General features: G+C 41.8%; 1 protein-coding gene across 1 annotated transcript in view; it reads right to left on the bottom strand.

The window, feature by feature from the left end:
* Nucleotides 1-16,074, bottom strand: part of Arid2 (AT-rich interaction domain 2) — a 130,916-nt gene that overhangs the window by 19,453 nt on the left and 95,389 nt on the right. Inside the window, exon 16 of the mRNA XM_051160260.1 lies at nucleotides 11,622-11,770. Within this exon, the coding sequence (XP_051016217.1) occupies nucleotides 11,622-11,770 (149 nt within the window). The remainder of the gene's footprint in view (nucleotides 1-11,621; nucleotides 11,771-16,074) is intronic.

Here is a 16,074-nt window from a genome sequence, read left to right as displayed (position 1 = left end):
CACTATTAAAATTACCAATTCAGGAGCTGGAGAGACTGTTTATTGGTTAAAAGGACACTACTGCAAACAAGGGTTTCCGTTCCCAGCACCCATGGCAGGCACTTGCACTTGGGTGCATATACCCAAATACAGTCTTATACATGGATGGATAATTAAGCATTCTGTAGAGGTGTTGTTCATCCCTGTAGTTTCCATTGCCTGTCCCAGGTGTTTATCCTCCTTACATGCATACAGGCAATCTAAGACATGTGTCAGGTGTTTAGTAAAGAGCTGACGGCCAGGATCTGGGGCAGGAAGTGGAAGGCAGAACTTCTAAGATAGGGATGCTGGGAGAAGAGAGCAAAGCAAGAGAGTCAGCAGCAGACACGGAAGGGAACGCAGAGGTGGCCACATGGCGGCAGAGGCTGAACAGTGGGGCTAAGCTTAAAAGGTAAGCTGGGAGGCTGGCCCAGCAAACGGGCTAAGCTTTCAACTATATAAAAAGTCTCTGTGTCGTTATTTAAACCCCTAGCAAGGCCAAGAAAGTCACACTATACCTAGCAACCCATGTGGGATGCCATTGTAGGCAGCGTTTGATTTCTTTTTCTCTCTCCCACCAATCTCCACCCTTACTAACTCTAGATAGTAGAGAAAAAAAGGACAGAAAGGAAAGAGGGCGAAGGTATGGCTAGATGACTTCTAGCTGGAGCCGGGCGTGGTGGCGCACACCTGTAATGCCAGCACTCGGGGAGGCAGAGGCAGGCGGATCTCTGTAAATTTGAGGCTAGCCTGGTCTACAAAGTGAGTCCAGGCCAGCTGAGGCTACACAGAGAAACCCTGTCTCAAAAAACAAACAAACAAAGGTGACATCCAGCTGGGTGTGGGAGCTGAGTTCCTTTGGGCGAGTTTGGTCTTCGCTGTCAGGGTCTGATTTCTCGAAGCCTCCTTGACAAACCACAGCCCAGCAACAACGGCCAACAACAGGAACCCGCCTCTGCGGAACCTAACATTTACATATCCTAAACTTTCTGCACCTGGCAAAAACACCCCCCTGCTAGAGCATCAGGCCAATTAAAAGTCACCTGCTGTAAAAGCAGCCCTTTACCCTCACACCTTGGATTAAAACATATTTCCATTAACACTTCTGTGTTTTAAAAAGAAACTCCCTAGAAGAAGGTGGTAGCACATGCCTGGAATCCCAGCACTTGGAAAGGCAGAGGCAGGTGGCTCTCTGTGAGTTTGAGGCCAGCCTGGTCTACAGAGTGAGTTTAGGACAGCCAGGACTACACAGAGAAACTCTGTCTCAAAAAAACGAACAAAAAAAAAGAAAACCAAGTTACAAAATCCTCCCTACAAAGGCAAATCTCTCTGCAAGTGCTCTAGTGAATTCTAGGTCAATCAGGGGTATGTAGTGAAACCTGTGTCAAACAAACATTTACAGACATTAGAACATGCTTTAAAAATGTATAGCTTCCACAAAATATTAACAGCGGATTAAAATAGTCCACACCTGAGAAAGTACCACTGGAAGAAGGTGTGTACAATGTAGGTGCTAATTTATTCTTATCATACAGTTCGCATAATTTATGGGTTAAATCTCTGTGCGTGCTTTAAAAAAAATGGTTTATTTTATTTTTTTGGGGATTGTAGTATTATGATGCAATTTTGCCTTTTCCTCTTCTCCCTCTAAATCTTCTCTTATCTCCTCCTTCAAAGTCAAATTCATGGTCTCTTTTTTCATTCATAATTTTTATTTGTCTACGGGTTTGTGGATATTTTCCTACTTAGGGTTTTCTAGTGCCGTGATAAAAGACCATGACCAAGGCAGCTTGGAGCAAAGGGTTTAATTTCAGCTTACACTTCCAGATGCTGGTCCATCACTGAGCAAGTCAGGAGCAGATGCAGAGGCCATGGAAGGGGCTGCTTAGCCTGTTTTCTTATAGAATCTAGGACCACCAGTCGAGGATGACACCACCCACATGGGCTGCCCCCGCCCCGACACCAATCAATCACTAATTTAAGAAAATGCTCTACAGGCTTGCCTACAGCACGATCTCATGAAGGCACTTAATCAGCTGAGGTTCCTTCCTCCCATAGTCTTCATAAATTCAAACACATTAAAAATTCAGTCCCATCAACATATCCAGTCTTTTTAAAAATCCAAAATGTTTTAAAAGTTCTAAATCTCTCAACTCTGGGTTTCTGTTTAAAAAAAAAAAAAAAATCAAAATTAAGTTAAATATATTCTTACTTCAAGCGAGAAGAACAAGGGCACAGTCACAATCAGATGAAAGCAAACCCAAACCCCAACAGTGTAAATAACTCAATGTCCAGTGTCTGGGATCCTCTCCTGATCTTCTGGGCTCCTCCAATGGGCTTGGGTCACTTCTCCAGCTCCGCCCTCTGCAGCACACACAGCTTGTCTTCCAGGCTGTGGCTGGCTCCACTCCACTGCTGCTGCTGTCCTTGGTGGTCATCCCAGGGTACTGGCATCTCCAAATGCTGGGGTCTTCTGCTGCACTGGGCTGCACTTTCACCAATAGATTCTTTCCCGGGTGCCAAGCCTCAGCTTCTCTGCATGACCCCTTCAGTCCTGGGCCTTCAGCTGCTACTGAGGCTGCACCTTCACCAAAGGACTCGCCTGGTCTCTCACAGTGCCAAGACTCAGCTGCTCTCCATGACCCCTTCATACCACCTAGGTGACACTTACCCTACCAAGTCCAGCTGGCCAGTGTGAGGTAAAACCCATGGGCACCTCTGGAACACAGCTTCTGTGTGCTCTCAGGAAACACTTCCCAGAAGATTTCACATCAACAATGTTGGTCTCTTCTCACCACCACTAATTTCTCAGGCACAGCTAACCAGCATCAATTGTCCCAGTAAAAAAAAGTGGTTCTGGTCTCTTGTTCATCACTGCGGGTTCTCCAGCTCCAGCTGACCAGAACCACAGTCTTTATACAGAAGGCCTGGTAGAGTCTGCTTCCCTCTGACAGGCACAAGCCGGGCCTCCACCATCTGCACAGTCGTATCTTCTAGGCGCCTATAGAGCATGCCACTGAGCTCTCAACCTCAATGACTTTTCTAGCCCGAAGTTCCAAAGTCCTTCCACAATCTTCACAAAATGATCACGTCTGCCACAGCAATACCTCATTACACTTGTTAGGGTTTCTGTTGCTTTAATAAAAAACACCATGACCCAGGCAACGTGGTGAGGAAAGGGTTTATTTCAGTTTACATTTCCAGGTGAGCATCCATCACTGAGGGAGGCCAAATCAAGAAACCACCCAGCACACACACACATATGCATTCCTAAACATAACCAACTCAGTCCATATAATGTTTCATGTATGTATGTTTTTGTTTTTGGTGCTGACTATTTGGCACTGGATAACCAACTGAGTGCTCTTCTCTGAGAAGTACTGCTGTATTTTTTGGGCCATAAGACACACTCCCCTGCCACTCAAAAGTGGGGGCGGGGGGCGCGGGGGTTAGGGTGTGCTTTCTGGCCTGATTGCTGATTTTACTGTTTTTCTTGTTTTACTGCTGCAAAAACTGGGTGCATCTTATGGCCAGGTGCGTCTTAAAAGTCCAAAAAATACGGCATGACTTCCAACCTCAGCAATCCTTAGTTGAATATAGTAGTTTGTGTGAGGAGGTGGCCCCACAGGTCTTTATCCTTGTCCACCTCGGCTTGTCTGTTGGTGTCATCAAGTTCAGGAGTCACACTGTTGAGATTTTATAGCTGTAGCTCCTGACATTATAAAGAGACATAGCTGGGCAGTGGTGGCACACGCCTTTAATCCCAGCACTCGGGAGGCAGAGGCAGGCGGATCGCTGTGAGTTCAAGGCCAGCCTGGTCTACAAAGTGAGTCCAGGACGGCCAAGGCTACACAGAGAAACCCTGTCTCGAAAAACAAAACAAAAACAAAACAAAACAAAACAAAAACAAAAACAAAAGACACATCTCACAACAATCCCCTGGATCTTTCTGCCCCCTCTTCTACAAATGTTCTCTGAGCCTTAGGTACAGAGAACTGTGCATATTCTTAACGGGAAAAATGAAACATTTAAATCAATCTGAGTAAAATTCTAGCATGAATACCAACTTTGTTTCCCAGAAAGATCTAGCACTGAGCGCATCACACTGTTCTTGGAAAGCTTCTCACAGCACGGAGTGCCTCTATCTGAGTGTTGCTCAGTACACACCAGCACATGCACAGTCACAGTCACACCCCACTTTATATTTAAAAACGGGCTTTCAAACATCATTTTCCAGAATCACAGAGCTAAGTACCAAAGCTGGGATTTCAAACTAGGCGTACACATCTCACACTAATGACTGATTTTCTCCCTTAACATACCTTAAATGCAGAAGCATAGTACTAAGGCATAGTTTTATATTCAGTATTTCTGATACTATACTTTTTTTATGTGGGCAGCAATTCTGAAGACAAACTAGGTTTAAGAGAGTATTAAACGGTTGACAATTCTCTGTATTCTATGCATAATTTCCCAAGGACTAAATATTAGTAAATTACAGGTAGATTACCAATCTAGGAAATGATATTTATAACATTTTAAATATTTGACACTGAAAACTATATTAACCTCAATCAACTTTATGCTATATGAACAGTTTGATATTTAGTAAATTTCTAAGTAATTGGGCTCAATGTTGTAAGAATGGCATCATGTTAAAAACCAGCCAGCCAGTGCACATTACCAGCTTCCCAAGCTGGTGCTGCCACAGCAGCTTCGTGTGAAGTCAGTTGTGCCCTAGTTCTAGTTATCAGTGAAGCATCGGCAAAACGGCCAGGGATTCTCACTTCCACAGAGGTTCTTGAAAAGGCTTACAAACAGCAACACCCGATGACTACTGTAACAAGCGATGCTAAGCCAGTGCAGCTCAGTCAGGAAGTGTACCTAAAGGCCATATGTGTGGAGGCATTGTGCTGGCTCAACAGAGCCTCAGAGAGCAAAACAGTATACCTATGATAACAGCAAGACAATTAAATGTTTCAAAATTAATTTTAATCTTATTCTCCAACTGACCTGCAATGTAAACTGTTGATCAATTTAGTTATTAGTTAAATCAATCTAAATGGCAACTTATCTAGAATAAAATATTCCTTGTTGCAGACATCAAGACTTCCACTCTGAATACTTTACTGTGTCAAATATTTTCAAATTATTAAGTTGGCAATTTTATATGTATGTCTCTACATAAACTTTCACCACTATTAAGCAAAAATTTTCTGCATTTTTAAGCTTGCTACATTTATTTCTGAAACATACATAAGTAGAGAAAACTAGGATTTTCTAGGAACTCTGAGTGTCAAAATCTTAATGAGAACAGAAATGCTACTTTCCTTCTAAGTTTCTGGTCTCTTGCAAACTAGTACTGAGGTTGTTATCTGCCAGAGTCGCTGTGTACATAGTTAACATCAGCTCAGTGATTCTTAGGTGGACAGAAAATAGCATTTTTCTATCATATAAAGTTCCTGGTTCATAAGCAAACAGGCTTTAAATTGAAATGTATATGGCTAGAATAAGTTTGGGAACCTTGGCATTTTTGGTCTGAGTCTAAAGGATAGGATTTTCATATTATAGATTATGTTTCTCCCAGAGGGAGCTACTGAAGGGCCCCTGGCCGGCTTGAATGTGGCCAGCATGGCTCGGGCAGGCCTCGCCCTTCCCCTCCATTTCTTCTGCCTTGCTAAAAGCCACATTCCTAGCCCCAGCCCCCAACTCCATTCCATATTTGTCCACTTCCTCCTCCTGAGGCTGACTACGAAGGACCAGCCACCCAAATACTTAAGTCCAGCAATCAAAAGCCCTCTTTGGTGTGCCTAATTACTATGCTCAATCAAAGCGTACCCTAGCCCGTTCTAACACAGACATGGGCCTTTTCTCTTCCTAAAACTTACACCTGCGAGGTTATTTGCTGCTGTTTTCTGACTCAGGCAGAAAACAGCCACTTTAACTTGTCCTCCCTGTTTAATAAAATATCTCTGTGAAAACAGGTGTTTGGGTGTGGTTGTATCTAATCCAGGGTCCAAAAGAGAACCCCCACTGTGTGGGGGGTCTCCTTCAAATACTTTCAAGCATTGGCAGTAAGTAGCAAGAGAGCTACAGGATTACCTACCCTAGAGAAGTGACCTTCAAATACCTTCTAGGGCGACAGAAACCTTCAAGCAAAGCATTAATGAAAACCACTATGCATAACAAGACATAACTCTTAATGGTCACACTTTCTTTAAAATCACATTATTTAAACATTTTGGTTATGCACTAACAGTCAACACTGCCTGATAGTAATACACAAACAGGAGCAAAGGACTAAGCCACGTGAAGGGAGCAAATGGTGGCATCATTGTTTTCTTTTGGGGGGGGGGCTTTCAAGACAGGGATTCTCTGTGTAGCCCATGTTGTCCTGGACTCAGTTTGTAGACCAGGCTGGCCTCAAAGTTAGATCGGCCTGCCTCTGCCTCCCAAGTGCTGGGAGATGCGCGCGCACGCGCACACACACACACACACACACACACACCTCTCTGAATGAAAAATATATATACCTAAGTTTGTCAGGCAAAAATGGATGAGAACTATTTAGAGAAGCAGACATATAAAATATCATACCTGGGCACTTTAACACCAATAAGCTACAGATCAAACAAGCAAAGATCAGCAAATGAAAACAAAGAAAAATAGAAAAAGCAAAACAAAAACTGAAGCAGCCAGCAGCACCAATCATTTGGACCTAATTAACATTTATAGACTATTTCATCCAATGGTGTTCTTACCTATCTCCCATGAGACATCCGCAAGTTATAATACATTCAGTATCCTAAAATACTCTCCAACGAATGAAAAAGAACAGAAGCACCAAGCATATACCGTCAGATTCTATGGCTCAGTAGGTAAAAGCTTCTTCTGCTAAGCCTGATGTCCTGGGTTCAGCACCCCAGACCCACATGGGGACAAGTGGCTCTTGTTGAAGACACCTTCTCACCTCCACACTCGCTTCACAGCACGTGTACATGTGTGCACACACAAATAAATAAATGCAATAAATTAAAGAGTATAACAGAGGTTATTATATTTCTATGCTCACAAACTGACAAATAATTATCGTTGAAAGACAACTGGTCACAACTCACAGGAGAAACAGGCCTAAAACTACTAGAGAAATGAGATCAATACTCTGCACAGCAAAAACAATCAAGACAAGATGGTTTCACTAGTGGATTCTACCTAGCATTAAGAAAAGCATGCCCCCATGAGCTACACTAACGTGTGCATGCAGGATATGCCCACTGCTGCAACACTGGCATGGCTGTCCCAGTAATAACCAATCATTTCTGCTTGAATTTATGTGCTGCTACACAAGATGGAACCTATCCTGGTACGGCTGTTGGCTGAGCCTGTGGCTAAGCAGGTCATAAGCTCTAGGGAGAAACTACTACCATCGACATAGCATTTAACTGACTTCGAAATGTCTTATTACACCCACCCATGTCTCAACCCTCATCAAAGAAGCTTCTATCTGCAGAAGATGTAGACTGACATCGAGACTCACAGCCGTGGAATGATCAGGTTTAGTTGGGACATCTGTATCACACCCGTTCCTCCTAAGGCTCGGCAAACACTGCAGAAGACGGGGCAGAGAGACTCTAAGAGCCAAAGGTGATGGAAGGCGGCAAGGAAACAGTGCCCTCCAGACACCACAGGGCAATTGCACACACGAGCTGACAGTGACTCGGACAGTGTACAGATGCCCCATGCAGTCTCAAGCAAGACCAAATTCTAGCATGGAAAGGGGAGGGAAACACCAAGTTCCACCTCTAGCTGAGGAGTGCAGGCAACCGCAGGCTGGGAGATGCAGAACCAGTCTTCTTTAAGAATGCTGATTCCAGGAGGGTGGGGAGATGGGTCAGTGGCTAAGAGCATTACTGGGTTTTGATTCCCAGCACCCACATAGTGGCTCACAGTCACCTTTACCCCATTTCCAGAGCATCTGATGCTCTCTCTGGCCACTAGGCATGCATGTGGTAGATGTCATGCATGCAGGCAAATCACTCATCTATTAAAAAAAAACTAAAAAAGAATGTTGTTCCTGATAAGCTGACCACGTTCTGGTGAAATGCCACATGTCCAAGAATATATGGGCAGCACAAACTGAACTTGATGGGGGCGCGGGGGTAGGGGATGAGGAGACAAAAGTTATGAGTAGGAAAGATGGGCTAAATCTGATAAAAACACACTGTATGGAATTCTTAGATAATTAAAAAACAAAAACAAAAAAATGGTACTTCTCTGTAGAGAGACTGAAAATAAAAGCAAATGAAAGAGAAAACAAATGGTTATAAATATTCTTACACCTTGTTGACATATGGTGAGATAATGGGTGACTTAGCTGTGCTACCGAGAGAGGTGCTGCCACACAAATCAATTGCACACTCAAAGTCACTTTTCATACCATAAAAGGATGTGAGTACATTTCAACTAAAAATACTAGGCATTTTACAATAACCAGTGAGCTAAATAATTTTGGTTATAAATATAGTAGAAAATAGTATTTTTAAAAAATTTTATTAATTTATTCTTATTACATCTCAATGGTTATCCCATCCCTTGTATCCTCCCATTCCTCCCTCCCTCCCATTTTCCCCTTACTCCCCTCCCCTATGACTGTGACTGCGGGGGACCTCCACCCCCTGTATATGCTCATAGGGTATCAAGTCTCTTCTTGGTAACCTGCTATCCTTCCTCTGAGTGCCACCAGGTTTCCCCACCCAGGGGACATGGTCAAATATGAGGCACCAGAGTACGTACTCTGGAAAATACTATTTTGATAAAATATTATTTAAATTTTCTCACTTAACCATTTAGTGGACAATGGCTATGACATATAATTTTTCGTTTGGAACAGAACTTGAATCTGAAGAAATAGCAGCTCTTCTTTTTCCCTGGTGCTCCGCTCCACCTACTGGGCCTTTTCTCACTCCTGAGGACTGCATGCCGTTCTGACAAAGGCCAACTCCACTCTTCAAGACCCGACTCAAACACTCAAACATGAGGTCTGAAGGGAAACTCTCCCAACACCCGCCATGCGCTAACAGCGCTGTGGGCGATCTCTTCATAGCACTTATTTGTTAAACTGTAATTTACTTGTTTTGAGCTGTTTCCTTCCAGGGATAGAAGTATCTTAGTGCCTGTAGTTTTTACCACATGAACTGTGCACTAAGAAGACACTTGATAAGTATTTGTAGACTCAGGTTAAACTTATTATTGATGGGAATTAAAAAAAAAAAAAAGCCAACCAGGCATGGTGGCACACTCCTTTAATCTCAGCACTGCAGAGGCAGGTGGATTGCTGCGTGTTCGAGGCCAGCTGGGTCTACAAAACGAGTCCAGGCAGCCAAGGTTACACAGAGAAACCCTGTCTTGAAAAAAAAAAAAAAAAAACCAAAATTCAACAAACAAACAAACTAACTAACTAGCCTGGAAAAAAATGACAAGCTTTAAGAAGTATTACTGCATATATCTTATTCAGAAATAACAGTAGCACATCATTAAATTATATAACATGGACCATATTATCGAGATGGAAAGTGGGGTTCCATATATAGGCTCATTAAATCTTGCAGAATTTTTTGTTGACACAGTCTAAGAACATCATCTAAAGCAGTTACTTTTAAACTTCATTTATCCCCCTGAAATTAAGGACTGAGCCCACGGCCCAAAATGCTTTACCACTGAGCTAAATCCGCAATCCTACTCTTAAACTTTTAAAAAGTCAACAAACAGCTTTAATAGACTACCTACTCTGTCAGCTGTTCTTAACCACTAGAAAACGGAAAAACAAACAAAATCTGACAACAAATATAGAGTAGACACTAGCGAACAAAGTATCAGATTAACTACAACACGAGCTAAAACAACAGCACACATGAGCAGGGCTGGGCGCTCAGCCATCAGCAGTGTCATGCTGAGCACGTGTGAAGCCCCGAGCCATCACTATCACAGCACAAAGACCAGTTTCCATGAGTAAGAGAAATAACTGAAGCGTTTCTCTGGGATCTTCATTATGATTAAGGACCTACCCATGTACCATGACTCGCAGAATTAGAAACAATACTTACCCTTACTAACATGAAGAATCTTTTTTTTTTTAATCAAAAAGAAACAAAAAACAAAACGGCTGGTCAAGACACACTAAGCTGATACCATGCAGCACTGATACTTTGAGATTTTAAGTTTGATAAGCATGGGCTTTGCATGCTATTAACACTCCTCAGGCTATAAAGAAAGTTCACGGTCATACCAAAACCCTGTATATTAAATTAACCAAATATATTTATCTCTAAAAAATAAAAAATGCTAATAATTTTGTAAGTTATGAAAATGGAATCTCTGTTCTCTAAGAAACAAGAACCACTTTGCTTATTCAAGTAAGTGCCCAAGGCTTAAAGTTCTCAAGTGACTCATGGCAAAGGGTCTTGGCTCAGCTCTGCTGATGGAAAGAAACTTTTAATTTTACCCAGCATCGTAAAGTTTTCCGTAAGTCTAGCAACGCTTTACTATAGAAGCTTAGTTCCAGCACCTGCTCAGTGTATGCAAAGCCTGGTGTTCTATCCAGACCCAGCATCACAAAAGGAAAAAACGGAGTTCAGTCCTGGGGCTACAAGATGGCTCAGTGTGCAAAGGAGATGACGCTGACCCACATAAAAGCCAGGTGTAGGCCTGCACCTGTGACGTCAGCACTCAGGAGACAGCGGGACCCCAGGAACCCTCTGGCCAGCCAGCTTAAGCCACATGGTCAGTCCCTAGTTCATACCACGCATCATGCGTATACCACAAGCACACACACTACTCACACACAGGAAGTTCAGGTCTATCTACTGTTCATATTAGTTACTAAACTGTGAAATGGACTTCAAAAATAATTTCCAAAGAAAGACAAAAATTCATTTTCTAAATGATATTACTTCTAAGTAATTTTAGTAATTACTAAATTAGTAAAAAAATTAATTGCTTTTCTAGCAATTTTATAGTTGTCTCCATGTTATCTTAAAAAAAAAAAAAAAAAACACACAATCAAATTGGGGTTTACTTTTCTTTGATAGATCTCACACTGTAGCATAGGATGACCTCAAACCCACCGCCATCCTGTTGCCCCAGGGCCCAAGTGCTAAGATTACAGGCACAACTGTTCACACATGTGTCACTCTATAGTGCCTCTTCCCCACCTTTCATGCAGCTATGGTTGGTCTGGGTCTTGGCTATGTATGTAGAGCAGGTTGGGACCAAATGCAGAGATCTGCCTGTTTCTGCTCCTGAGAGCTGAGACAGAAACTGTACCACTGTGCCTGGCTTACAATCAGATTCTTAACTGATTACAAACTAATGCTCAGACATACTCCTTAATACTACTCAACAGTGAAGTCCTTCCAAGCACTGACACGGACTCTTAGCTGAGGCATGCCTCTTGTTCCACGAAAGTGTAACTTCTCAACATAAAAGACTTTTCATTAAAAGTTATTGGCTTCAGAAAAGGAAATGTTATAAATGATATATGACATATTTAAATATGGAAGCACTAGAACAAATACTTTTGTATAACAAATAAAACAGCCATTTACTTTTTACAAGACTGCCATAGACACATGAAGTTCTGCCCAGGCTTCCTCACTGGATCCGCATGCTGACTGGATGCACTGAGCGGAGAAGGCTGACAACTGCTGGGCTGGCCCTGCACTGGTACAGCTGGTGAGGGTGGCATAGGAGTGTTCTGCAGAAAAGCACAAATACAGTTTGTGACAGGACACTGAAATGGCATTTTATAGTCTATAAACTCATTAATAATAGTTACACATTTCCAACATAAAATTTACGTTTTGTAATTTTAAGTTAATGATTATATTTAAAGAGATGATTTTTATTTTAAAAAATTAAGTAGTATGCTTCTTTTAAAATCTGGAATCACAGAAGCAGGAGTATACACTGTGCTACCTCTTGACATCTGTGAGGGCTTGGTTCCAGAATCCCCATGGATATCAAGTTTTGTATACATTTATATCAATGGCAAAGTGCTTGTATAAAAAAAGTGCATGTCTTCCTGTACACTTTACGTCCTTCCTACATTATATACAATAATTCAGACAATGTAAATGCACGAGCACAAATAGCTGCTGCACTGTATTGTCTAATTCATGTTCACGAAAGAACAATTTTTTTCTGATATTTTTAATTCAAGTTAATTAAATTCATGAATGTAGAACTGACAAACATGGACAACAGACTATATTACTCAAATTAAGAAATTTAGGAAGCAACTCAATTTTAGATTTAAATGAAAATGAAGCCATATGATTTACTTGTCTCTTGAAGAACAGATCAGCTGCAAAATACTGCTTTAAGTCATTCTTTCCTGTTAGGTTTCATCAGTGATATAACATGAACCAAAGCAAACCTCAGGTGAGACTTACTAATGATGAACATGACCATGCAAGGAGAGTATCAGAAAGAGTTATCTTCAGCTCGTTTGCCCTGGTGCAGTTCTGGGGATCCAAGCCAAGACTTTCCCCATGCTAGCCAAGGACACCAAGACTGACCTCCAAACATAATCCTTTAGTTTTTTGAGACAGGGCCCTGTTATGTTGCTCAAGCTGGCTGGCCTTGAACTACCATGCAGCCCCAGACAGCTTGGAACACAATCTTTTTGGTGCCACATTTCAGATGCCTCTATGCCTGGCACAGTTACAGCTTTGATAGTAACACAGCGTAAGGTAGACATACAGACTTCTTCTAAATATAACCTTTGTTATATTCTGTCTCTTTGAAATTCATTAATAAAGTATCCTTAAAATTTTTAGGTCATACATTTTCTTGAAATACCTAAAAAGAAAACATATTAAATTTCTTATAGAAACACTAGCATATCAAGAACTGTTTAAAAGTTTGGTCACATAGAGAATATATTTGCTCATTTATTGGTAGTATCAGCACAGGATAGCAAATACTAAAAGTGCTGGGTCCCTGTGATTAAAAAAAACCACAATTATTTTTCTAAGCCAAAACAAAAACATACAAGGCTTTAACAGTGCAAAGAAACAAATAAGAAAATAAAATGTTGGAAACATCTTAGCAGAAATGAGAAGTCCTGAGTGGAGGGCTGGGTCTGAGGCTGGGTTGGCAGAGCGCTTGCCTAGTGTGCACACTCCTGGAATGGATCTCATCCAGGAAGCCAGTCTGCCACTGTGCAATGCTGGAGAGCTAACCAGGTCTTCCCCATGCTAGCAGTACTCTGCCACTGGGATTACACGCCTGGAACCCTAGAACTTGGGAGGAGAGGCAGGTGATCAGAAGTTCCAGATCACCTTCAGCTATGAGTCGCAGTCCAGCATGGGACACAGGAGCACTTGTTCTTAAAGACAAGAAGGGAAACAAACGCTGAGCTCTAAGCTCAGTGGGAAGCCTACTCTGGGAACGCAACTCAAGTTGTTACTTTGATTGGTCATCATCTCTGAAATGTAAGAACGGGAGAATAAATGTATGAGCAACATAGTGACATAGATGTCAGAGAAAGACTTTCCAGCTCACAGATCAGGGCTCACTGTTCAGCCTGTTCTCACCTACTGCGTGACATGCATGTGCAGGGGACAACACTGGGGAGTAGGCTCCCTTGCTTTTACTACCATGTTTCGGAGATGGTTTTACGTGCTAAGCCATCTTGCCCGCCCTTAACCCTCAGTGTAGCCTTTTTCAACAGTTTCTGTGACCTGGGCACCACATTGCTTTCTTTGATCCTTGGTTTTCTCATTTTGTAAGTACAGGTAATACCATCTGCCTGATGAGATGAAATCATACACAAAGCGCCCAGATTCTCACTCCATGACAAATGTTACTGTTACTATTATAATAGAGGAATCCAGAAGAAAAGCAGGTTTTGAGCTCACTGGGTGACATGAACCTACTACAGATGTCTCTACAGAACAATACTGTACATGCAGATCAGCCATATAAGCAGGTCCCCATCTCTGACAGGGAGAAAGAACACCAATGGTGGGTGCTGTGAAGTGTCAAATCGTCTCCTCAAAATGAGGGTTGTGAATAGAAAACGGTGAATTCAGTAACCGAGAAGGGAAGCAAGTACAAAGCTCAAGCGTGAGAAACTACAGTGTATTACAGATTCAGCTAAATGCAGCAACTGTCGAGGCTAACAAACTTTCCTGATCTGGGTATTGCTATTTAAATTGTAAGCCTTACTGAACGTCCAGGGTGTGTATAAAGATTTAACTTTCACAAATGCTAAGACTTTTATCTTTTTGACGATTGTAAAAGTCTTACTGGGTCACAGAGAACTGAGCAATAGGCACCATGTGACATTTTAATCCCAAATGTTAACAAGGGACAAAGATGGCTGAAGCTAGTGTAAGCTGTGAATTAAGAAAGAATAAGAAACATAGTAAACAAATTCAAACATAAACACACACTTTACGACCAGGAACCTGGAATAAAGTGATATGAGGGAGTGTAAAGGAACCACTACTTCTGTTAAGTACAATTTGGTATGATAGTTTCATGTATCTACTTAAAAGAAAATTGAAATGTAGTGAAATGAAATGATGTTTGTATTTGCTTTGGAGGGGTGGGGCAGAGAGAAGGGAACAGAGGAACCCGATATAGCAAAACTAGGATATGAAGGTAACTGGCTCTGTCTTTGTAGAACAGACATATATAATAAGTAAATTAAAGTTTTAAAAATGAAGTCTTGGGGGATACAGAGACGCTCTTCCAGAAGACTGGGGTTCAATTCCTAGCACCCACAATGATGCTCACAACCATTCTAAATCCATTTCCAAGAGATCCAGTGCCCTCTGATGGCTTCCACAGGCATCAAGCATGGCCATGGTACAAAGACACACATGCAAGCAAAACACATACATTCATAAAATAGGTAACAGGAACACACAGCTGGTTTCCTCTTCCTCATCACCATTTCCAGTGAACGTGGAAGGCTAGCCATAGCCAGCACTCAGGCACAAGTATAAGAAGAGGAATTTTGTGTCATCATTCTTTTTTTTTTTTTTTTTTGAGACAGGGTCTTTCTATGTATCCCTTGGCTGCCCGGGACTCGCTTTGTAGACCAGGCTGGCATCAAACTCACGGAAGGTCCACCTGCCTCTGCCTGTGTGTTAGGATTAAAGGCGTGTGCCACCACGCCCAGCTGATATGACATTCTTAAATCCCTTTCTAATATGAGTGCTAAAAGCTATGATTTAATGTGCATTATAATGGAGATGAGCAGGATGGTCAGGAAGGGAGCACCTGACAGCGGAACTAGCACTGCTGGGCAGACTCTTCCAACCCGCCCAGGCATGGAAGCCATGACTGCACCACATCTGAGTGTGCAGCTCTTTCCAGAGCAGAGCTGAGAGGGTAAAATTAATCCCTGGAAAGGCATTTCTCTGTGTGAGTGAGGATGGAAACCACACACTAACTTCCTTTCAGCTCCACTATTCCCGTTTTCTTCAATTATAGGTTAAAAATACTGAATCAGACAATCCAAAACGTAAGCTCTAAAATTTGAAGCTTTCTGAGCACCCAGCATGACAAGTGGAAAATCACCTCCTGTGACTCCTTCCTACCACGCACAGAACAGTCAGGAAACGCATTGTACAAACATATATATACATACATATATGTAACATATGCTTACATATGATATACAAAAAGGAAACTTATTCTGTGTTTTTGTTTAGCTCTTAAAATATTTCAAAATTAAAAAAGAGAAAACATGAACTCTGGAAAATGTTTGGTTTAAAGCACCTTGCATACTAAACGTTTTACACTCTTATTAAGTATGAATATGTGTAGCGTCTAATATCTATCAGCTCTGTTTTTAAGGACCTGTAGAAATACAATAAAAAGATAATTAAGCTTCCTGGTAGAGCCTTTGTTAGTTATGGGCAATATGCAAATACACCACACATTTGAACGACTGTTTAAAACAAACACTGAAATGACACCCTTGTGGCTTGTTAAAATGATTTCCTATGATAACACTAAATGTACTCTCCTAACGGCTAAATA

This window comes from Acomys russatus, chromosome 17 (genome assembly GCF_903995435.1).
Source record: "Acomys russatus chromosome 17, mAcoRus1.1, whole genome shotgun sequence".
Lineage (NCBI taxonomy): Eukaryota > Metazoa > Chordata > Mammalia > Rodentia > Muridae > Acomys > Acomys russatus.
The sequence above is the reverse complement of the archived record's forward strand: the minus strand, read 5'-3'. Positions and strand labels throughout refer to the sequence as shown.